At 36.5% G+C, this 24,913-nt stretch overlaps 1 protein-coding gene across 1 annotated transcript in view; it reads left to right on the top strand.

The window, feature by feature from the left end:
• Positions 1-4,205: 4,205 nt before the first annotated feature.
• LOC111543029 (T-cell receptor-associated transmembrane adapter 1) overlaps positions 4,206-24,913 on the top strand; it is a 33,812-nt gene continuing 13,104 nt past the window's right edge. The window contains exons 1-3 of the mRNA XM_023212775.1: positions 4,206-4,438; positions 12,151-12,261; positions 20,339-20,375. Of these exons, the coding sequence (XP_023068543.1) occupies positions 4,432-4,438; positions 12,151-12,261; positions 20,339-20,375 (155 nt within the window). The 5' untranslated portion in view covers positions 4,206-4,431. The remainder of the gene's footprint in view (positions 4,439-12,150; positions 12,262-20,338; positions 20,376-24,913) is intronic.

Below are 24,913 nucleotides of genomic sequence, written 5' to 3'. Positions count from 1 at the left end.
AGTGTTCCCGCTTCCACTCAATGCTCCTATTCCCTGGGGTCCTTCAACTAAAATTTGCCTTTTCCTAAAAATAGTCTAGCACCAAGTCTCTTATTTTAATCAAAATTAATCTATCATATATCTCATTTGGTAGAGGACTCACTAGAACTAGACTCACTGTGTAAAATATTCTGAGGATGCTAATTGTGTCCTAGGGCATTTGAGTTGTAAGGACTCATTCTTTTTTAATCTTAAGAAAACTATCTCTAATGATAAAAATTGACATTCAGGTGTTACAGCTGATATTATCATGGTGCTCCTCAAGTAAGCCAGGCCCTAAATGTCAGAAGAGGCTAGAGAGTAAGAGCCAGTTCAACAGGAAGAAAAAGTTGACTGATCCCGTGTTTTCTAAAACATATGCTTTATAACAGTAGTCTTGTAAAATGCTTTAAAAATAAAGGGATGTTAACTCTTAGGAAATACTTTTTAAAAATACTGTGTAACATAGCCTTCCCTTAAGAAGAGAAATTGAATATTATCTCTGAGAAGTGCTGTGGTAAATAAACTCATTTACTTTGTTTGAATCAGTTGTGTTTCAAATAAGACCAAGATTTCTCAGAATGCTTTAGGTTTGCTGATAATATTCCCTCTAGAGCACTACCTAGAAAGCGGTATAATGGGGCAAATTGTTGTCTTCTAGAAAACCTGGATACTTAAGCCTCTCACATATAGGAAAACAGACTACCTAATATTAGACATTTTTCTCTACTGTTTCTGAACATTTTGTATCTACGGTTTTATTTTTAGTGTTTAATTTTTAAGACTTCTGGTTCTGTAAGGCATGATACTTGTAATAAAAAGATAGAAAAATCTGATGCTAAGTCTATGCATTGTTCTATTGCTTTTAATTTGCTTTTATCTTTTTTGTCTGAATAATTATGCTTTCCGGAGGACCTTATAGTCTAAACTCAATGAAAATATAAATACTAATCAGCGGCAACTGCAACCTCATAATCAATTTTGAATAATTTCACAGGTGAAAATAGCATAATTGATAGCACAGGTGGCCCGTTCACTCCTTTCTCTCATCAAGCGGTTTGCTTACTTTGTACTAGCTTCAGTATGACTAAACAGCAATTCACCGGAATAAAGAAAAAATTACAGAGAGGTAAGTAGTGTTTCAATAAAACAGATATTATAAAGAGCCTTTAAAATAAGGGCACATCTTTTACTCCAGTTATAACACTAGTGCATGTTATTGTAAGTAATTTAAACAATAGCTAAATACTTTTGTAAATATATCTATTCAGCAGCTTGGAAACCCTCAGACTCTCTCCCTCTCTCTTTAAATACACACACACACACACACACACACACACACACACACACACAGATATAAGAAAATACATTATGCTGATGAAAATTAATTATAAAAATGACAGATGATCATTAAAAAAGAAGTTTGAAAAACCAGGCCTCTTTCTACACTCTGACCCATTTTTCTGAAACTCTGAATGGCAGCTGCCATTTTGACATGTTTTTCATTTTCTGTTGGCAACAAAACCTCAATTTTGTTGGCCTTAATATTTTTATTTCTTGACAGGTGCCCATCAAAACCTCCCCCCAAAATTTCCTACAACATCTCTAACTGCTTTAAGCTTGTCGAGACATTTCTGCTTCGTCTAGCTATCTTTGAAATTCCCTTTTGGTAACCCATCTCCTTAAAAAGTACTACAGAGGCCTCATGTTTATTTATTATTTAAACATGGCTCATGAAGCCATCATTCAAATCTCTGAATGCACTTTGTAATATATTTTATAACAAATACATATCCATATGCTGTTTTTTATATTCTGATAATGTTTCCATGTGCTCAACTATCTATATTTAATGAAAAGCTATGTTTTTTTCCCTGGCAAATTTCAAACGTCTATGGAACTAACTAATGTGCAGGCACGGGCTTCCTGCGTGACCTTGAATGATCTTGTTATATCTCCATAGATTATTTAAATCTATGGAATGGAACATTGTAATGAAGATCACTTTTCAAAAATACTATAATAATTAGAAACTGTGAAGTGGTTCAGATTAGCCTAAGTTTTTACCATTCAGAGATGTCAATCATGCATAGGATGTACATTAACCCTTTTAAACCATAAGGTAATCACTCAACAGGTACTTCAGGCTCTCTCTGAAGCAGGACATATCCTTCCTAACGTCTCTTATCTTGCCTTCCCCAGCTTCCTGCAGCTGTATGCATAAAGTCATACACTTGAGGCAGGGAAGCCCTTAGACAGCTGCTCTCCGAACAGGTGGGTTTGCTTTGGGTCTCTCTTCCTGTTGGGCTGCTCTGAGAGGTACTTCTTCTGAGCAAACCACAGAGTTTCTGCATTTTTGCCTGAGTCATTCTTGCTGAGTTGACCTTCTCTCCATTCACAGCCAATAATAATTAAACACCGTTTTGCTGGAATTGCAGAATTCCAGAAAATTCTGCAATTCCTTCCTTCTTCCTTCCTTCTTTCTCCATTCTCTGCGATAATTTTGTTATAACAAAGGAATGCCAGCACCCAAATTTCCAGTCCTGAAATTCTTTCTCTTTCCAATGTCCTCTGTGTACTCCAGTTGTGGGCATCTACTTTGCCCATATTCCAAGGTGTTGCTTAGGTAACCTCTCTAGTTCTTTCTTGAGCCTAGGACTTCTACTTTTCTTACCAGTTACCCTCTTTCAGGACCAAAGCTCAACTCCTCAAGGCCATAACTAGGCCCTCTCCTCTCAAACTGATTTATCAGGTGCCCGAACCCTCCTGAATGTCTGGGATTCAACTTTTCAGCAGTCTTCCTCCCTATGTTCCATTTAATTCTAGGATGAAACCTTCTCATTCTTTGTTGTCCCCTGATCCCTACGTGAACCTGAGGCTGCCGTTCCCTGAAGTCTTGTTCTGTGAGCATCCAGGCCTGCTTCATAAAACCTGTCACTTTGCTCATGGTTAGCTGCTGAATAGAGTCCTCTGGTCAAATAAGTTTAGAAAAACTCTGATAAAAATATTGTTTGGGTTTCCTTTTCGCAGGACTTACCTAAGCCTTTAATATGTATCTGCGGAGGTAAAAATAAAGCTATGTAGTTTTTCCAAATATATTTGTCGAGGAAACACTTGTCTTCTGAGTTTCTTAAAGGCCGAGCGTTCTATGGAACATACTTTAAAAATGCCTTTTAAAGAAGATTAGACCAGAGAATCTCCAAGGTGTCTTTCAGTTTTACAGCCTCTGAGTCAATGAGTCACCAAAAAATATTTGAGGGGAAGTGATTGAAATGGAAAAATTTGTTAGTGTTTAGCTAGCTTCGTCCAAAGGATAAGATGCACTGTATTTTGCTTACTAGGGAGTTATTTTCTACAATGGAGGAAAAAGAAAGCACAAGCCACTCATTGTTTTGTTTTTTCAATCACTGAGAGTATTTATTGAGACCTGCAACATGCCGGTGTGCATAATTCTAGTTATGAAATTGTAATAATGAATAAGATAGATTCTATTCCATATGAGTTTCTGAAAGCATCGTCCAGAACATCTATATTAAAATAGTTTATCATATACAATCTATGTAATTTAAAATGCACTCAGAAAATCTGCTTGTTAAAGTGCAGATTCTAGTGCTTCACCCTGAATAGTCTGATTCAGATGGGCCCAGGATTTTAAACTAGCATCATATAGCATACTTATGTACACCAGCATGTAAGAACTGCTGCTATTAAGACTCTGGAGTGGTGGTTGAGAGCAGGAGCTTGTTGTCAGGTGGCTCTATATTGGACAGAGAAACTCATGATGACAAGGTGAGGACTGTCAGGAAATAAGGCAGGCATCTAGCCTCCCATTAAGAGAAAGTATAGAAGGCAACTGATACATACTAAGTGCCCAAAAAATATTAACTCCCTGTCCTCCATCATGGCTCAAGAAAATACAATAGCTGGGCACACCCAGGGGTTGCTTACTATTTACTCATCAGTTTAGTGTATCTTATTTTGTTTCCATGTGAATTTACTTGTGAAGAGATGACTGGATTCTCTCCAGAGATAGGAAGATCCCTCCTAGTTTAATTCATACCTTTATTTATTTATTTTTCAATTAGACTCAGGTATTGATAAAAATTCAAATGTCAGATTACAAAGGCATGTGGGATTTTTCTTCCCATGTTACACAATTTAAGTCAACTGTTTTCAGATCAAAACTCAAGACACCTCCCTCACATTTCCTGTTTGTAACTGAAACAAAGTACACACAAAAGATTTTAAGAAACAGAGGAGAAAAGAATCTGAGGCACAGATAAAGATAAGTTTTACTGTCATGCTGCTTTTAACATAACATAGCAACATTACCTACGAAAGAAGTTTGTAGGAGGATTTTTAATCTATATATTTGTCTTATGGCTAGATAAAGATTTCTCTAAAAAAAGAAGCATGTCAGGTAAGTGGCATTTTAAATGTTTTTGTTCCATTTGTGTGTCTAAAAATTCACTTAATAATTTCTAAGTCCTAATGAGAAGACCCTTAGTATTCAGAAAGTAGTTATTTTTAAAATGTTGGATAACTTTTAGTATAATTAAAATATGTTTTGAAACATGTTAATGAGTATAAGTTGACATTTTTCTTTTGAAAGAAAAATGTGGACATTGTTTTAGAATGTAAATCTAATTACAGCTGTTCAGTAAGCGTTCACTGATAATTATGCCATGTGAAGTACTTGTTATTTTTAAAGAAGCTTTTGTTGACTATGTGTATTCCTCTTTAGTTTAGTTTAGCTATTAAACAGGATAGGTGTAAGTCTAATTCCTCAGAGATTAGGCACTATAGTATTTTCTAGAAAGCAATGCAATTGTCAACATTCAGAGAGATGACAATTTTGAAAAGGCCAGTGAAAATTCAATTGCTGTGCGATTCACCATGAGGGTTGGATCCATATTGATTGCTGTTGTGAATCCATGTTGATGGTTCATTCCTCCTGTATTCTTTTATGTACTTTTAATTTATTAAATAAACATCTTTTTGTTGCAAAAGAAAACATGAATATTATGTAATGTGAGAGAACTGTGAAATATATATTAAAAATTCATACATATTTTCCATCACCTTAAAAACACAAAATATGTTGTATTTCCTTTCAATTTTTGTTTATATACATTCTACATGTTTGCTTTACATAACTGAAATGATAATGTACATAATATATCCAACTTTTTTCACTAACATAACCATGTCCCTTTTTAATATAACTTCTGCCTGATCATTTTAAATGAATGCACAAAAATGACATCTATTCAGTTATAGTTTAGTCATTTGTTTATTGCTGAACATTTATGTTGTATATAGTTTTTTTTTTTTTTTTTTTTTTTTTAGACAGTCTCTCTTTGTCACCAGGCAGGAGTGCAGTGGCGCAATCTTGGCTCACTGCAACCTCTGCCTCCCAGGTTCAAGCGATTCGCCTGCCTCCCGAGTATCTGGGTCTACAGCCGCGCACCACCATGCTTGGCTAATTTTTGTATTTCTAGTAGAGACGGGGTTTCACAGTGTTGGCAAGGATGGTCTCGATCTCTTGACCTCGTGATCTGCCTGCCTTGGCCTCCCAAAGTGCTGAGATTACAGGCGTGAGCCACCATGCCCAGCCCTGTTGTACAGTTTTTAAAAATATTTTTATATGGCAGAAAGATGAATAACTCTATAGCTTTTTCCATAGTAAGGGTTATTTTCTCAGAAAAACTTTCTAGAACTGAAATTACTAAGAGATTACGAGCATTTTAAATCTCATTATTGCCAAATTGCTTTCCCAAGAGTGATGCCAATTCCCTCTCATTCTAGCAGTGCTTCTCCCTCACAAGCTGATCTTGTTTAAAAAATCTTCACTAATTTCATAAGCACAACATGCTAACTCATTGTTTAATACGCATTACTTTGATTATAATGAGGTTGAACATTTTTGCATGGATTTTTAAACTGTTTATAACTCTACCATTTGTGATAGTTTGATTACATCTTTTGCTTAAGTATTATGCTTATAGTACCTTTAATACCAATTTGTATAGGCCAGCTATGGAGTAAAGATTGCATATATTATAATTTCTGTGAATTGGCTTCCATTGTTCTGTTTGACGGATCTTACAATCAATTGATTACATAAATCACACAGGGACCATAAGCTGACATACAATTTTCATACCTCTCCTTTTCTTTACCAGTTCATACTTTAGCAAAGAACAAAAACAAGTGTCCCCATTTTTCTAGTGCCCTGCAAGAAATGAACACAGCATTACTAAGTATAATTGCCATGAGCTGATGATGATGGGGAACTAAGAAAGCATGGGAAGGCCAAAGACAGTGAATATGACATTCAACTATTTTAGGGACTAATTAATTATAAATTGAGAAGAGATATGGTAACATTTCCTCCACAGATTTTGTAGTTCAGACTTCCCCTTTGGGTTTAATACAGGAGCTCCTCCATCATCAGTTGAGAACTTTTACAATTTCACAGAAGAGATGCAAAGACAAAGTTTTTAAAAGCCTCACAGGTATTAAAAGTCAAAACAAAACAAAATTTCACATGAAAGAAGAGAATCAGATGATAGTATTTTTTATATTTAGATAGGTAAAATAAAAAATAAAATAAATTTGAACACACGCAAAAGAATACTTATTTCTAGTTAAGTAAAACTATGTATGTGAACAAAAACCCAAGTATTTTCTTTTTTCCTACCTATATGCCTGTAGTCACTGCATTATCCACAATGTTCTAGTATCATAATTCCTGCTGTGTTTCTGCATCTACATAAAATCAATATTAATGGAATCAAATGGTGAAAACAAGTCCTTTGGTCTATCATTAATTTAAATAATGATTCACAATTTAGTTTACTCATCTTCATTTTTTTAAAAAAAGGAGTCTCAATTTTCTTTACTCAGTTTTATCTTCTCTTGAGCCTCATCACCTTTTGAGAACAATGAAATCCTTTCTTTTAGAGACTGGGTGGGACTAACTTGTAAATTATCTTTTAAACTCAGATGGGTCAAAGACAATGTTTCTCCATTTAATTTAGGTAATATTATGAGTTGGGCAGTGTTTTTAAGAAAAGTCAATCCAGGAAAGACTGTCAATTAAAGATCACAGTTCCAAGTAATAAATGTCCACAAATTGCTAGTGAATAAGAGAAATCATTACTGGGCACTTTTCCAGACATTTTTGATTACACGTAATCTTCTCAGCATTTCAGAATTAAAGGGAAGAGATGACAAAATTAATAGGCCTTCTTGAAATATTAAAAGAAACATAATAAAGTATTTTATTGGATGAAACTTTCCACACAACCATGCCATCTTCAGAGGATCTTACTAAGGTTCTCCTCAAATAAACAATAAGTACACATATAAATGGAGTCACTAAATACAGAGAAAGACAGGTTCATCTACAGCAGCACTTTAATCTCAGTAGAATTTCTGAGGTTTACCAATCTCAGGTAAAGTTTAATTGCAGAAGCAACAAAGACTCTAGCATTGGAGGTATCATAATTTACTCTCTTCTGCCCTCCACCTTACTTTCACATTTATACTTTCTTCAATTAAATTAAGTAAAGTGTTGATTGAGGGGACATGATGTGCTAGGAAGAGGTAGCCTTAATGTAACACAGATGAAGATATGAACTCCAGGGTTACAATTGTCTTAGTGAGGTTCAGTGATTTGCACACAACCAGCCACACAACTAGTGACTACTCTCATTCCCTTTTCCACAGTTTGAAAATAGGTAATCCAAAGCTAATATTGCTATTTTCTCTTTCTCCATCACAGCCCACTCCCCAATACACACCATTTACTTCTCAAATAACCCCCTGTTCATAATAGACACTTAAAGTCAGTGGATTTCAGATTTGCATTAAAGACAGCATGGTATTTTACTTGAAAGCCTGGAACTGATTTGAGAGCCCCCTCCTGTGCTAGTATCCATGATTCAAATGTCTTTTATTGTGGGATGATGGGCAGTGGTTGGGATTGTGGGTGTAGTGATGATGTGTCACATTCAAAAAATCATCAAGAATGTGCCTTATTTAGTACCAACCACCACCATGGTAAGAAAAACTTGTTTTATAAGTAGATCCATGGGGATCATAATATTGCTATTGAGATTTCTGGGTGCCTAAAATAAATCTACACATTCATGGAATGCAAAGAGATGTTCATTGCTCTGACAGAGTTTACAAGCCAAGGAAAACCATTAAGAGAAGCTATATGCTGTAATATAATACTATAAACTCATACACTTGTCTCAGTTAAAGACAGCCTGAAGTAAAAACAATTAAGGCATTATATTTATTGCTTTTCCTATTGTTAATTGTTTAAGTAAAGGCTTCTGTGTAAATCAAATCTGCCAGCAGAAAGACATTATATTTGCTTAGCTGGGTTTCCTTCCAGAACACATGCAAATTGTGAATTTCAAAGACAGTGCCTGCCAATTACTGTTGGCTTTAAGGGAGTCAGAGGTTTCATAATTAAACCCACCACTATTAGCCCCTGGTAGTTGGAAGCTGGAGAGAAACTTAAATCATGATTTTCCTAGCTGCCATTGCCTCTCTGATAATTTCTCAAAGCCTTTGGCTTTTTAACAGTGTAAACAGCTGAATTCAAATTGTGTGGGAGTTTTTAAAAATTGATCAAAGCTATACAAATGAAAGTAGTTACAATTAAAGAATATTGATACTAAAGGTTACACTTGTTGGGCAAAAAATTTTAAGCACTTCGTGCATCCAATATTCTAAGAGGCACTGTTGGTACTAAGTAGATACCCACAAGAGCATGGAAATATTTATACTGTGTATTTAGCATTACTGGGTAAGGGGAGATATAAAGTGTGTGTGTGTGTGTCTGTGAGTGTGTGTACGTTTATGCAGACCTGAATTCAAGTTGAAAATTTCCACCATTATCTACTTATGTCTACTCTTCTCATGTGTGTGCATTGGTTTTCAAAATGGGGGTATTTATTGTTGGCAATCAAAAAATCATGAAAGATATTAAGAATGTCATAAAATACAAAGCCTCTAAATAAAAATCTTCCTGTTTAAAATGTATATAATACTATTTTTAAAAACTTGGAAAACAGAAGTCTTAGGAATTATGGACCCCAAAAGCAGAGGAAACCAGAGACCATGTGAAACTACATCACACATACCTAAACTACTCCCCAATATTAGAATTTAGATTGTGTTTTAAAAGGCCTCCAGGTGGTTGTGTGGGGCAAATTTACTCTAACAGTAAATGACAAAACACAACCCTAAAGAAATGTACAGTGTGACCCAAGTTTTTGCCTTAGTGTCTCTGACATATTTCATGAAAATTATTAGGACTTTCCCAAAAGCTTTCAGTGTAGCATACAGGCTTGTGATATTGATTAGGTTGTTTCTTTGTAGCTGAGAGTCAAATTATCTTCTTATAGCAATTAATGGACTAATACAACTATTTCAATTCTCTTTAATTGGAAAGGAGAAAGCAAAACTTCTATTTGGAATATAATTTTGTCCAAATGATTGGATGATTTATAGCTAGATTCAGTGCAATTTAAAAAATAAGATTAGGGCTTTCTGTTTACTTCCTTGAAGTATGATTGGTTATATTGTACTATATTTTATTTATTCAAACCATAACTATGTATTGAGTATATACTAAATGCTACATGTTATGGGAAATGGAAAGAAAAAATGTTAAGTAGAAAGGAGATTGATTTTTATTAGTGTTCCCAAGGGTGGTAAATGCTAGAGATTTATTATTATTTTCCATGTATTTATTTACCCCTCCCCCAGAAAAAGGGGTATTAGAAATAAGTGTAACAGTATAAAAGATATCCCAATAAGTCAAGGTGAAGAGAAAATAAGGAAAAAGGGATATGATTAGTTCACAAAAATGAGTGTCATAAAGTTCTGGAGATTTGCTTAAAGTAGATTGTGTATCAAAGACAGACAGATGATCAAGTACAATATTCACATGGGACATAATAGCAAAAATGTGCCAGTTCTTAAGGAAATCCCCAGGCCTTTGTATTTGAGATGCTATGGGATGTATTAAATAATATCTTCCAGTTCATAGTATCCCTGAAATTAATGTATTCAATGGAGAGTTTCATACGGCTGGTTCTTTTTCTTAAAACATGTTTTATTTTGTCCTGAGAACAAAGGCCCAAATGTGGAAAATTGAAGCAAATAAGAAAGAGCAACAGAGAATTTTAAATTTTATTTTCTGACTACAACATGAAGTTCAACTCTCTGTTGCCATTTTAGGCAGATTGTATGCTTTAATGGTTGGTGAGATGGAAGCAGTCTTGACATTCCCTTAAGAAATTTTGAAAACATAACTGGGACATGTCCCAGAATAGAAAATTATCAAAGTCTATTTTACTTCCATATGAGTAGATCCAGGTAGTTTCACACAGGCAAGGTCAAAATAATCTTTCCGAAATCAATTTCTCATCCTTTCAGCATTTGATGAGTGAATGAACAAGGTCCCAAAGTATATACTATAGAAATTGGATGCAATAATTATAGCTTGCACTATGTCTAAAGCAGGGTTACAAGTCCAATTTAGCCAAAGGTAAATTATTACTGCATCCATTAAATGCTTAATTTTAACCAATGCGACTCCCTGGTCAACTCTAATAAATTAATTATAAAATGTGTTTGTAGGGAAGTTGTTCTATACTATATTATGTTATATTATATAATTGTCATTGTACAATGTACAGTCATGTGCTATGTAACAATGTTTTGGTCCAGCTGGGCTCGATGTCTCGTGCCTGTAATCCCAGCACTTTGGGAGGCCGAGATGGGTGGATCACTTGAGGTCAGGGGTTCGAGACCAACCTGACCAGCATGGTGAAACCCTGTCTCTACTACAAACACAAAAATTAGCTGGGCGTGGTGGTGCATGCCTGTAGTCCCAGCTACTTGGGAGGCTGAGACAGGAGAATTGCCTGAACTTGGGAGATGGAGGTTGTAGTGAGCCGAGATCCTGCCACTGCACTTCAGCCTGGGTGAAAGAGCAAGACTCCATCTCAAAACACACACACACACACACACACACACACACACACAAAACAGTGTTTTGGTCGATGATTGACCACATATTTTATGGTGGTCCCATAAGATTATAATGGGGTTGAAAAATGTTTATCATTTAGTGACATCATAACTGTTGGGATGTCATAGTACAATGCATTACTCATATGTTTATGGTGATGCTGGTGTAAACAAACCTACTGTGCTGTCAGTTGTAGAAAAGTATAGCACATACAATTATGTACAGAATAATTGGTAATGATAATAAATGACTATATTACTGGTTTATGTATTTACTATACTATGCTTTAATCATTACCTTAGAGTATACTTCTACTTACAAAAAAAGTTAACTGTAAAACAGCCTCAGGTAGGTCCTTCAGGAGGTATTCCAGGAGGCACTGTTATAGGAGATGACCTCTCCATGTGTGTCATTGCCCCTGAAGACCTTTTAATGGGACAAGATGTGGGGGTGGAAGACAGTAATACTGATTATTCTGACCCTGTGTAGGCCTAGGGGAAAGAGAAGTGTAATTAACTTTCCACTTTTCATTCATGGGGCTCTACATAGTATGAGAAAAGCTCCCTGTGGCCAATCTTAACAAAACTGGGCTCCAGAATTATTGTTTTATCCCAACACATCGTATTCTATACTACTGAGATTAATGGAAGAGAACAGCCAATTTTCTGTAAATAAGAAAAGCATGTATGGTTATAGTCTGAGGATTAAAGAAAGGTGAAAAGTATAGCAAATTAGAATTCTTGGTAATTTGAATGTTGTTGCTTTTTGAACAAAAGTTTTTTTATCAGTCACCACTTGTCACCTTGTAGTAGCTACATAAAAAAGTCGTTTATTTCATAAACATTCAAAATGTGAGAAACTTGAATCCTTTTGCCCATGCTGAATTCAGCGACTTAACACCAACACCCACTTTGAAAACTGAAAAAAGTTATGCATATTAATTTCTTTCCTGGTAGAGAATGTGTCCTTCATTATGAATAAACACAACAGCTTTAATCATGGCAATAGCCAGACCAAAACAAATGGGTAAGCAGCTATTGTATTATGTGTATGTGTATTTTAATTTCCAGGAAACTCTGGGTGCCCCTTTTTCCTCTGGGGACTTCTGGCATTGCTGGGCTTGGCTTTGGTTATATCACTGATCTTCAATATTTCCCACTATGTGGAAAAGCGACGACAAGGTAAGACATTTTGACAGATTTCACATGGTACCTGCTTGAATGGAGACTATGGAGTCACTGGAAAACCTATGGAAGCAGACAATGTTATGAAATGTCATTCAACAGGATATTTTTATCTATAGAAAATCTATTTGCTAATTTTTCTCACCCAAAGGGTTCTTTTATTTAAGAATGCAATCATATTAGAAATGTGAAAAAATTATCCAATTTAGGAACTCTGCTTTACGGTGTAGAGTGGGAAGGGATTATCCTGGTAAATATGTTTTTCCTCCTCCAATTGAAAACCCTATGAAATTGTAGTCTATGCTGGGGCAGCCATCAAGGTTCTCTCTGATACAAAATAAACAAAGGGAAGTCTAGCTCTTCAAGATTCCGTTGAAGACAACTTAATCTCCTCAGGATCAGTCAGGCATTCTCAAGTGCAACACACAGGAGCGGGGTCAGAAGACGACTGGGAAAGGGATAGATTGAACCATGGGCTTGCTGTCAAACACTCCCAGAGTCTAGTAGAGGTCAAGAGTATCTGCCACCGTCAGCTTTGCTTTTTCAACATGCTGGGTATAAGTTTTAACCACGTGGCTTTCAATCTGCATATGCCACAACTGAAATGGTCTAAAGTCTAGCCGATGGCACAGCCTTTGTATGCTGTAGGCATCCAATTCACGTTGAACATGCATGGATCCATGCTGAATCCATTACATGTTGAATACGTATGGATGGATGGGAGAATGAAAGTTCAACTATTGCTGGAAGGTATCATTTTTTTTTTTTTTTTTTTTTTTTTGAGACAGGATTTTGCTCTGTCGCCCAGGCTGGAATGCAGTGGCTTGATTAACTCACTGCAGCCTCAAACTTCTGCACTCAAGCAATCCTCTTGCCTCAGCCTCTCAAGTAGCTAGAATTACAGGCATGTACAAACACACCCAGCTAATTTTCAGAATTTTTTTGTAGAGATGGGAGTCTCACTGTGTTGCCCAGGCTGGTCTCCTACTCTTGTTCTCAAGCCATCCTCCTGCCTTGGCCTCCCAAAACACTGAGATTACAGGTGTGAGCAACCACGCCCAGCCTGGAAGATGTGTAAATACCAAGAAACCTTCGGGGCAGGACATTTAAGTGGTAATAAAAGAAAAGAAAGGATAAATGGATTTCCTTTTAACAGAGGAAATGAAATAAAACTAAGTTAACAAAATTAACTTAGATACATGTGTCCAAGGAATATTGCATGGAGCTAATTTAGAACAATGGTCAGATTGCAGCAAATGTCCTTACTTCATTTAGAAATATCTTAAGCATTGATGATACTAATATAAAAATATGAAGAAGGGATTATTGTCATGCAGGTTTGAAAATAAAATGAGAGGTACTCGAAAATGGAGTGGTCTAGCTGAAGCCACACATCTATTCAATAGCAAAATCAATGATAAGTGTCCAGTTTTTCTAATTCTCTGTCCCAAAAGGTTTCTACCAGCACGTCCTATTTTGACATTGTTGACCAGTTGTCCTCAGCCAGAAACCCAACACTCTTTTTGGATCTATGTTATATCAATTCTACGGCTAAGGTGAAACTTAATGACAAGTAATCCTTTTTCATTAGCAATGCTTTCAGTAAGTCTTTTAAAAATCAAATATATTTTCAAATAAACATAAACTTTATAAGTCAGATGTGTAAATGACCCACCATTCAAACATCTACAGTATCCCTCTTTTATAGATAAAAATGAGCTCAGAGTAGTACTTTGCTTTATATATCAAACTGGCTATTTTAACTTCTTCATGAAGATATCTTATAAATCCAGATAATATTATAGTCTGAATTACAAAAAAATATGTGAATTGAGATCTACAGAGAGTAAATAATTTAAGGTGACAACCAAGACAAGAACAGTAACCTGAATTAGTACCTCACTCCTTCATTGATTCCATTGATAATCCTTTTAAGATTGCTGAGGGGCCAGGTAACAGGTGGACACTGACATGTTTACCTTGAGCTCACTTGACTAACTTAAAAGTTATCTAGCAAATGTGACCTATTTACTTTCAACCTAAATAGTCAGTTTTTCAGTCATATGATTGCATTGAATTATGGATGTTAAGAACCACTTTTTATCAACATCATCAAGATCAAGACTGGTATAATTTCACTAATCTAGTACTTCCGCCCCAGAAGTATTCAGCTGTATTAGTCTTTTACAACTCATTGTAAATAGGTTTTACAATTCTCATTTTTGGTAGTTTGTGCATTGGGATTTATTTACCCACATCCACACCTTTTTGCCTCCATGCAAACTCCTTTGTGTAGTTGCTTATTATGGTAAGTTGACCACTGCAGAAAGACAATAGGCTTACTTTAAAAAGCAGCACCTTTGGTAGTTAAAAAAGCAGCGCCTGTAATCCTAGCACTTTGGGAGGTGGAGGTAGGTGGATCGCCTAAGGTCAGGAGTTCGAGACCATCCTGGCCAACATGGAGACACTCCATCTCGATGAAAATTACAAAAATTAGCTAGGCATAGTGGTGCACGCCTGTAATCCCAGGTACTCGGGAGGCTGAGGCAGGAGAATTGCTTGAACCCAGGAGGCAGAGGTTGCAGTGAGCTGAAATAGAGCCACTACACTCCAGCCTGGGTGAAAGAGCAGGACTCTGTCAAAATTCATCTTGCTATTTCATGACAGATTTTTTTCTTTTCAATTGTGCAAACTCTTACTGCCCCAGGCATGCCATAAATGGCTCTATTACCTAAGAGTAGTGTAATGGGAAAGAACATTTTTAAGAAAACAGCAAACAATAAATTGCATTTATTGATGTATTTTCTAAATAAATTTTGCTTCTCTCAATTGTTTTTAATAGTATACCTTTGAAGTAGACCTGATGTAAATTATAACTCTGCCTTCAATATTTAGCTGGGAGATCTTGTACAAGTAACGTAATTTCTCTGAGTTTCAGTTTCCTTATCTACAAGATGTAGAAAATACCATCTAGACCCTAGGGTTCTTATAAGAATTATACACACACACACACACATACACACACACACACACACACACACACACAAAATCTTTCCATAGGGCTGGGGACTTAGTAGGTCAATCCTAGATCTGGCACAGCCCGTCACCATACCTGGTGACCCTGTTGCTTCCTTCCCTCTTTCCACAAATAAGTATTAAGGATCTACTATGGCTACATCTCATCCCATTTAATTTTCACATCTGTTATTTTGGTGAACATTGGTTTCTCTGGCTACTTTGCTGCTCCCACCATCCCTATGCCCCTCTAAGTCCTCTCCAGCTCCAACTTCACTTTCCTCATCTCTATATTATTTAACAAATCTGTACAATACCCTGAGCTTTAGCACTAACTGTTGTGGTCATGTAAGTCACATTCAGGCCATTTCAGAGAGTTTTCCGTAGGGTTTTATGGAATTGGTTCTAAACATTCGCTTATCACAAAACTTTTGATCTGAGCAGTAATGTGCCCTCCTTGGGTGGAACATACACTGGAACTTGCATTTTATTGGTGTGCAATTGATGTATTCATCAATGCTAAGAATGTCCTTTGTTCTTATCTCTCCTCCACCCTTTCTCTTTGCCCGAATTTCTCCTAACATCTTTTCCCAAGTATTAGTAATAGCTCTGCCATTCTTTTCATCCCATATGAACAAACAGAACTATCTTTGTTTCTAACCCAGATATTTCAGATATATTTCAGAACTGCTCTGCAAACAGTTCAGTTCCTTCCCAGTCTTTCTGAAGACGCCTTCCTGCCTTATTTCTCTTGGACAAACAAACTATAACAAAAGAGATTCTATTGAATCGGGCAGCTTTTCTGCCACTTGGGCTGTGAATGCAATGCCCCTGTATCTAGCCTCATGTAACTTTTTATGTTTGTACCTTTGTGTTATTCTTTGTGGCTAAGAAACTTGCAAGATCTGACTCCACCTTGGTTAGTCAGTGAATAAGTTTTGCGGGTATAATAAATAGCGTTCAAAAGAAAATCTCCATTTCAGCAACAATACAATATCTGCACATTCAATCAGATAGACCAGATAAGCCTCCCCTTGATGTTTTCTGTAGCAGCTGGGTAGAAGCTTTGAAATGGAGTTCTCTCATTCTCCCTGAAATAAATCCTTCATTTTTATGTGACTCTTTGTTCAGATCTGTTCTTCAGGAGGATTATATTTGTTTCTTTTTCTGATAGGAGTGCATTAACTTTTTGCTTCTTTAAATCCAAAAACTATTCTTTGTTCAACTCTTCGTCTCGGGTTTGGAAAGAAGGTTAAGCAAGCGTATGGTTTGGTCATACATGAAAGTCCTATCAGTAGGAAGTTATGGCATCTTCACATTGAACATGCATCAGAGAAATTTTATTATGGAGTTTAAACTATGTGCTGTTGTCTATTCTTGTACGTAGGAGGGTTAACACTCTAAGAGGAAAAACATAAAAGCAAATATATTTGCATCGCACCCTCTCAACTACAAACCTGACCACAAGCGTTTGCATCTGAATCACCGGAGAGGATTATGAGAGCTCACCTAGTTCTTCCCACGCACAGTCTTGCACACTTCATTGCTTTACAGCAAAGCATACACTTTTTTTACTTTGCTAAATGTCATTGAAATCACCAGGCAGCTTTTAAATTAAGTCATGCCACTTATTTTTAAATAAACGTTTGAGCCTTCATGACAGAGCAAACTTTTCAGGAGCCTGAGCTTGCTGGCTTTTATTCTTAGCTGTAACTTCAGAACTTTTTATACTGCTCATTTAAAGAGATTATAACCTTCTTCTAGGAAGGACTGCAAAACAAAATTACCCAAGTACTGATGGCTCAGCTGCAGATTATACATTTGCATCCTAAGAGTAGCAGGGAATGGGGTGCCCTTGAACTTCTTAAATCCCATTTCAGGTGTTCCCTTTGTCCATTACTTGTTTTCTTTATTTTCCCCCCAAATTGGTTTAGTCCCTTTCCTTCCATCTAAACATCGCATTATAATATTGTATCCTTTATATGGTTGCTTCTATTTCCTTTTTCCCACACAGTTTTTTGCCTTACTTTTTTTCTTTTTTCCCCCTCCTGATAATACATTCAGCACATTTCCATTCTATATAGTTTGTTTGTTTGTTTGTTTGTTTATTTATTTGAGACAGACTCTTGCTCTGTCACCCAGACTGGGGTGCAGTGGCACGATCTCAGCTCACTGCAACCTCTGCCTCCTGGATTCAAGCGATTCCCCTGCCTCAGCCTCCTGAGTAGCTGGGACTACAGGTGCATGACACCATGCCCAGCTAACTTTTTGTATTTTAGTAGCAATGGGGTTTCACCATGTTGGCCAGGATGGTCTCGATCTCCTGACCTCGTGATCTGCCCACCTCGGCCTCCCAAAGTGCTGGAATTACAGGCATGAGCCACTGCACCTGGCCATAGTTAGTTTTTATGTGTTACGCTAGTATTCTTTCTCAGCACCAGCGATCATACTTCAAGCACCTCCAACTGAAAAGTCCACATTATCTTTTAAAAATATTAGGCTGTTTGGGGAATTATTTTTACTCTATACCTACTTTTTCCTATTCTTATTAAGCAATGACTCTCTTCACTTTTGTTTTCAAATTTTTTGCTGATGTTTTCCCTTTTCTTTCAAATTAATGCTCAACTGGTGACTATTCTTTTGTCAAAGGTAAGATTTTAGTAATTTCATTTCAAATCAAGCATTCCTTGTAAATCTTTTAACTTTAAAATATCATGCCATCTTAATAATACCAGCCTGTTTTCAACTAACTCGTTCAATGAAACTTCCTGACTCAAATGAGTGCAATTAAATTCTGGCTTGTTATATAGTATGTATTTAGAATGTATGTATAATATTAATAACAAACTTTGCCATTAAAAATGTTTTTTACAGAAATTATTTCATTTACCTCTGACATGTACTCTGTGATGTAGGCATTATTGTCCCTACTTTGTGGATAAATTGAGACCAGAGTTTTAAAGTAATTTGCGTGTTGTCACAGGGCAAATGCATTCCAAAACTGGTACCAAATCCATGTCTTCTGATTCTTAACCCTGGATTTGTTCCATTATACATCAGGCTACCATTTGACTAAATTCTTATGCATCTACTTTAATTCCAGGCAAATCTGCAAAATAATTAGTGGCCTGAGTGTAAACATTTTCTTCACATAGAAGAAAATCAACATATACTTTATGTCATGTCTTATTTATCAGTTTACAATTTCCTGGTCTATATTAACTATTTTTTCTTTATATGCTTATTGATATTATTTACATTTCTCAGGTTTTTTTATTTTGCCGAATTTGTGCCTATTATGCAATATGTTTTAGACCTCTCTAGGCTTCTCCCACCATTTGTGTACACTCGTATTCACAAGACTAATATGAAAGTAGTTGAAAATAACTGCATCTTTTACATGCAGCTCATGGTAGAACATTTCCTCTGGGCTAGAAGTATGTTTCCGGCATATTCCAAGTCGAATACATTCATCACTTTTGGTCCCATAGCAGCTTAGTGCATCTGCAAAATCTTCCCTCATTTAGTCCTTCACAGAGTTCTTCCAAACACATTGACATGTCCATTTCATCCTGCAATATGATTACTTTCATAAATTGTTTCACTGATGTTTCTTTAACAGTTAATAAACTCTGAAGAATAACTCTACTTTGTTACACATACATTTAACTAAAATAAGTTTTGTACTTGTTTGGTGACTTACTGAATTATTTGAAAATGTTATTGCTATTTCCTTACTAATACAGTGTTTTCATATGTTCAAGTTGAAAGACAATCATTTGGTCACTATTTTCTCGTGGTTATTGTCAGAGAGTTAGATAATAGTGGTCTTTATTTTTACATGAATAGCTTTTTTGCAAAGTTTTGGTTTTTATTTAATGCCAGGTTGAAAAACAAGCCATTCAAACATAATAAACATTGTACTGTGTATGTGCATCTAGTTCAACAGCAAAGAAAATTTACTGATGAATGGATAATAATTTTCTATAATATTCATCTTAAGATTGTACCTTGAATATCCCTTAATTTTTCTCAATAATTCATTATTAATCTATTTCCTTCAATTAAAAAAATTCTTAAAACTATATTTGTTAAATAGCTTTTGAATTCTTATATTTAACCTAGAGGTAAAAATACTTTTATTTGGCTTTGAACAGCCTCATTCAAGGTTTAACAGTGAGTTGCTTACTGAGATTCATCACATAGTTTTTTTTTTTTTTGTATGTGTGGTTTTGTTGTCCTACAATACATCTCTGGTAAGTCTTGCCCTGGCAGACCAAAAATAAGCTTTTTTTTTCTACTGTTCTACTGTTTTGCTTAATTTTAGAGCCTGTGTTCCAACTTTTTCCGGGTCTCTTCTTTCTAGGACACTCATTTCTCCTTGCCACTCCTTTGTACCATGTGGATGAAATGGCATCATGATCAGAGCAACTTCCTTAATATCATTTTTATGTTGTTACTCATGCCAAGAAATGTTAAAAGTAGATATACAGATAGATGATTGATAGATAGATAGATAGATAGATAGATAGATAGATAGATAAAAGAAAAGTCTCCTATTGATTTTTTTCATTTTTGGTAAGGAAGAAAAGCCTATTCAAACCACATGGGCAAAGATAAAAACTACAAGAATGCAGAGGTGTTTCATGGAACCCAAAGGCAGAAAGTACAGCCGTACCCTGCAATGGACTGGAGCCACAAGGGAGGCAGGAAGGAAGGTTCCGGTTCTCTCTACTTAGTGTTTTCTGTGCATAAAACTGCCATGCATCCAGGCTGTACATTGTCTCCAAGCTGCACTGTTTCCATCCCAAATTACCAAGAAAGTTGATCTGGTTTTTCTTCAAATCATATAAATCTTTCTGTCTTGGTAATTTGGTAAAAGGCAAATCTGATTGGCCCAAGAGATCTTTAACCCTACTCCAATCAGAAGTGCCCTGAGAGCCTTGTTCAAATATATTAAGTGACATTGAGGCTAAGCTCCCCTCGGAACACACTTTAGAATATTTAACAAAGGTATGTCAACATTTCTTTTAACTTGTCTATTCTGAATATCTTTCAGATAAAATGTACAGCTACTCCAATGACCACATTCCCAGGTATGTTGTGATTGAGTCATGTATCATGATTCCCAACTAATAAGTGAAAGTAACAATGCTATATTGTTTAAAGATTTGGTTCATGGATATTGTACTTAGGTTAAAATAAAATGAAAAGTGAGTTTTAATTACTTTTACTTTCATCTAAAGATTAGAAGCTATAACATTATCTTTCCTAGTTATTTGCACACTGTGAGTCAACAAGAGAGCTGGTTGAAGGATAAAATGAGATTCTAACCTGGTAACTATAGAATTCTCATTAATTTCAGAGGCAGATATCCTAGATTATGATCCAGCTTAGATACAGAATTGTGCTACTCTTCAAAATCCATAGTAGAAAACAATCTGGCAACCTAATACAATTTATGATATGTATACACGGGCCAGGCATGGTGGTTCATGACTGTAATCCCAGCACTCTGGGAGTCTGAGGCAGACATATCACGAGGTCAGGAGATGGAGACCATCCTGGCTAACATGGCGAAACCCTGTCTCTACAAAAAATACCAAAAAAAAAAAAAAAATTAGTGGGGCGTGGTGGCACGTGCCTGTAGTCCCAGCTACTCAGGAGACTGAGGCAGGAGAATCACTTGAACCCAGGAGTCAGAGGTTGCAGTGAACCGAGATGGCACCACTGCACTGCACTCCAGCTGGGTGACAGAGTGAGACTCTGTCTCAAGGGAAAAAAAAAAAAAGATGTGTATACACATAGATGTATACAAGGATGCCTAGGCCTATGCTGTTTGTAAAGTTAATGTCAGTCAGTAGGGAAATGTGAAGTACAGATACGCTGAAAGAATATGCAGTTACAGATATAACTTATTCTCTTTAATAGTTAATGAGCTATGTGCAAAGACATTTGTATAGTAGTATACATTTTTTAAAAAAGATGGCATAAATCATAGTAAAGAAATTTTACTTTTTTTGGGTGGTATATTCTGACCCAGATATGTCAATATATTGGAGATTTCTGTTTTAGGAGTTTAAAAAAAGTCTAAATAAAGAGAATTTCCTAGAGGGCTCTTCAAGACCTTTCTGAAATGGTAGACTGAAAAGTCTTTGAAAAACACAGAGCTTTCTCACTGGGTAGGATAAGATCATAAGCCTTTTTGGTCTCTTAAAGGTCTTTTTTTTTTTTTTTAATTCTTTTTCCATGTGAAAATTTCTCCAGCAAGTATAAGATCTGGGCTGCAGGCACACCCCCTCACACACAAAATCTGCTTTTACGACTACTCTTAACATTGAATTCTTTAACATTAGATAATTTTCAAGTCATTAGTTTATATCAAGAATGATTTGCTTATCGCTCTTTTGGTTTCTTTTACAACACATAATGATGAAAATCCTGTATAACCACACAGTAAATGCTAATATCTTTGATGATCTATTTAATACTTATAATTTGCAGGGCAATTAAGATGCAATGTGATAGAAAGTCTTGTGATTTGATTATTTAGCTAAATTAGGTTGGTGGTTTAGGGATTAGGATGGGAGGAATGAGGGAAAATTGGTAAAATACCTGCCTCAAAGCAATCAGGCTCTTAGCTGTAGGGCAAATGTAAAAAAGAAGCTTTTATAGTATTTATTCATTCAACAAATATTCACTCAACAAATAGGCAGTGTGCTAGACAATTGCAAAATAAGTTTGCTGATTACCAATCCCAAGGGAGGATGTAAAATAGCTAAGGGTCATTACTGTGCCAACCACCAGGAGTAGGGGTCTGAGCACTTCAGCCCACTGTGTCTTGGGTTGCACATTTACTACTTTGCCTGAGCCTGGCGAGACAAAACACACCATGAGTTACATAAAGTGAGCTTATTACTTACCGATACTCATTAAAGGACAACCAAAGTCTAAGATACATTAGGAGCTAGTTCCCCAAGTTTCAGAAAAGCTGCCCAAGGTGGATGGAAACTCATTTTCCGGTTCCCCACCTGCACTGCAACTGAAGGACCCCAGAAAGCAGCCCACCTTTGGGTTTATCCCTAAGGCGCAACATGATATGCTGGACTAAAGCACTGAAGGATAACCTGTTTCTATGAGAAGACTAGAATAGAACCTAGGCTGTTTCAGCCGATTCTTCTTTATCTCTGAAGGTTGCATTTCCAGCACATTCTACAGTTATTTTTAAAAATTAGAAGTGAGAAAGGAAGGGCCAGTCTGATGTAAAGTCACTCAGATAACTGTGCTGCAACAACAAAGATACAAAGATGGAAAGGCGTGAATCTTTTCCTTAAGGATTTATAAAATAGTCTATTGTCTATTGTAACAAATCTCCAGTTAGGCAAAATTTGAATATACAATGCAAATTTTTTCTATAAAAAGGGGTTGATATTTTAATTCACAAGTTTATGTATATACTTTATATTTTGTCTATTTCTCTTGATTATGTGGTTTGGGAACCAAAATCACTTTTGTAAAGGGGCATGGAAGCTCCACAAACAAACCAATAAGCAAACTAAAAACTATCTCAATCCATTAAACGTTAAAACAGGGCAAGTGAAAATAAGGTCTATGTTTCTTGGGTGGGGCTTGCATTACTGATGCCTCTTCAGTTCCAACATGGTTTGTGGCCACAGAGGAAGGAAATAAACTTCCATCGCACTGAGTTCTCTGTTGCACTCTCTCCCCGCTCCTGTTCAATACTGGCTTATGTTGGAAGGGAAAGGAATTGCTTCTATCATCGTATTTCTCTGTTTCCCCATTCCCTGCCCTTCCTGCAATAGTAGTTCAGAAACATTATCACTTTAAGGAGACCGTAGCGTTTAAATCAAGCAGAAAGTCAAACAAATACACACTTTCTGCTATTTATCCTTGGGTCACTTTCTTTCTCATTTAAAACATAATTCTTGTCTTTTGGTTTGTGTTGGAAGGATAACACTATGAGACTATCATGGGTCTGAGATCCAGGCAATTCTGGATTTTAAACAGACTGGCAATTAGTGGATTCTCAGTCTTGGGGAAATAAGCATTGGTGAAATTTGGTTTTATCATTTGAAGAATAAGGTTTGTAATATAATACTTTATTTACGGAGGGTAGTTGACTAAAAAGCTGCCGCTTTATTGATTAAAAATTAATGTCTCTGAAAATTCCTGCCCACTTGCAGTATGTTCACACCCTCATTCAAGAAAGCAGGTCAGGTTCACAGTTACATTAAGCTTATCATGACTCCTCAGTTTTCAGAGTCTCTCTCAAAAAGCTTAGGACACATTTCCGGCAGCTTTTCATGAACTGCTTGTGGGGGACACTGGAGGTGCTTTTATCATAAAACATTAATTCAGCTCAGCTACTCTTCTACTTTCAGGTGATTTCTTGATTTTCTGGAGCTCTGCAGGGTGGTGATCTTCTGTATTTCCCTTCTTTGCTAACTATGCTACCTAAATATAACTAGTCTCATCTGGCCTCTTGACCTGTTCTCAAGGTTGAGAATCCTGATGACAACAGAACTCTTGGACACCCTTCCCTGACATCTCAGACTTCCAAGTGGCTATGCAGTTGAGGCCTTCACTAGACCCAGAAGACGTGTCTCTATGTCTTCCAGCCTCCTGTTTGTTTCAATGTACAAATAATCATACCCCAAGCTCCAACCCTGTATAACTGCAAGAAGTCTGGTCCCTTTCCTAAGTAATTCTGAGAATCCTGGGGTTCCCCAAACCTTATTCTTGGCTGCCCCCTTGTCACCTCTAGCTCCATCACTGCTCCCGGATTCTCTGTCATTTTAGAAATCATCATGCTGGCAGTTCTTTCCAGTATCCTTTCTGCCAAACTTTGGTGAAAGACCCTTCTTTTGAAGTGCTCTAAAGCACTGGGAATGTGAACTCATTGTGCTTAACAGACTTTATAAAGAAGTAAGCATATTAGAGAGGCACTTGAACACTAATCAACAGAATGAGAATTTAGTGTTGGATATCATGGCTGTGAGCATCCATTAACCATCACTTCAGAGACAACACTGCTGGATTCGCTTCTCAGCCTCAGTCACACGAAATAGTGCTAGGGTTTATACTCTTCCTCTGGATCAGGGTTCTCTATTTGGTGCCCTCCTACACCAAGTTCAAGACATCTACACCCATATCACAGCCCATGCCAGAGAAAGCAAAAATGTAATAAGCATATATGCATCACTCTGCCAACGTTTCCTTTTTTCTTCTGCATTGTTACTTTTTCTGTCCCTTTTGTATCATTCCTACCAATATATAAACAGACTGTATTGTTTATACATTTAAAAAACTAACCATCTCCTTGAAACTAGATTGTGCGGTGGCTCATGCCTGTAATCTCAGCACTTTGGGAGGTCCAGGCAGGCAGATCATGAGGTCAAGAGATTGAGACCATCCTGGCCAACATAGTGAAACTCTGTCTCTACTAAAAATACAAAAATTTGCTGGGCATGGTGTCATGCGCCTGTAGTCCCAGCTACTCAGGAGAATCATTTGAACCCGGGAGGCGGAGGTTGCAGTGATCCAAGATCACACCACTGCATTCCAGCCTGGGCAACAGAGCAAGACTCCATCTAAAAAAAAAAAAAAAAAATGC

This window comes from Piliocolobus tephrosceles, unplaced genomic scaffold (assembly GCF_002776525.5).
Source record: "Piliocolobus tephrosceles isolate RC106 unplaced genomic scaffold, ASM277652v3 unscaffolded_20, whole genome shotgun sequence".
NCBI lineage: Eukaryota > Metazoa > Chordata > Mammalia > Primates > Cercopithecidae > Piliocolobus > Piliocolobus tephrosceles.
This window is presented reverse-complemented; position numbering and strand designations above follow the sequence as displayed.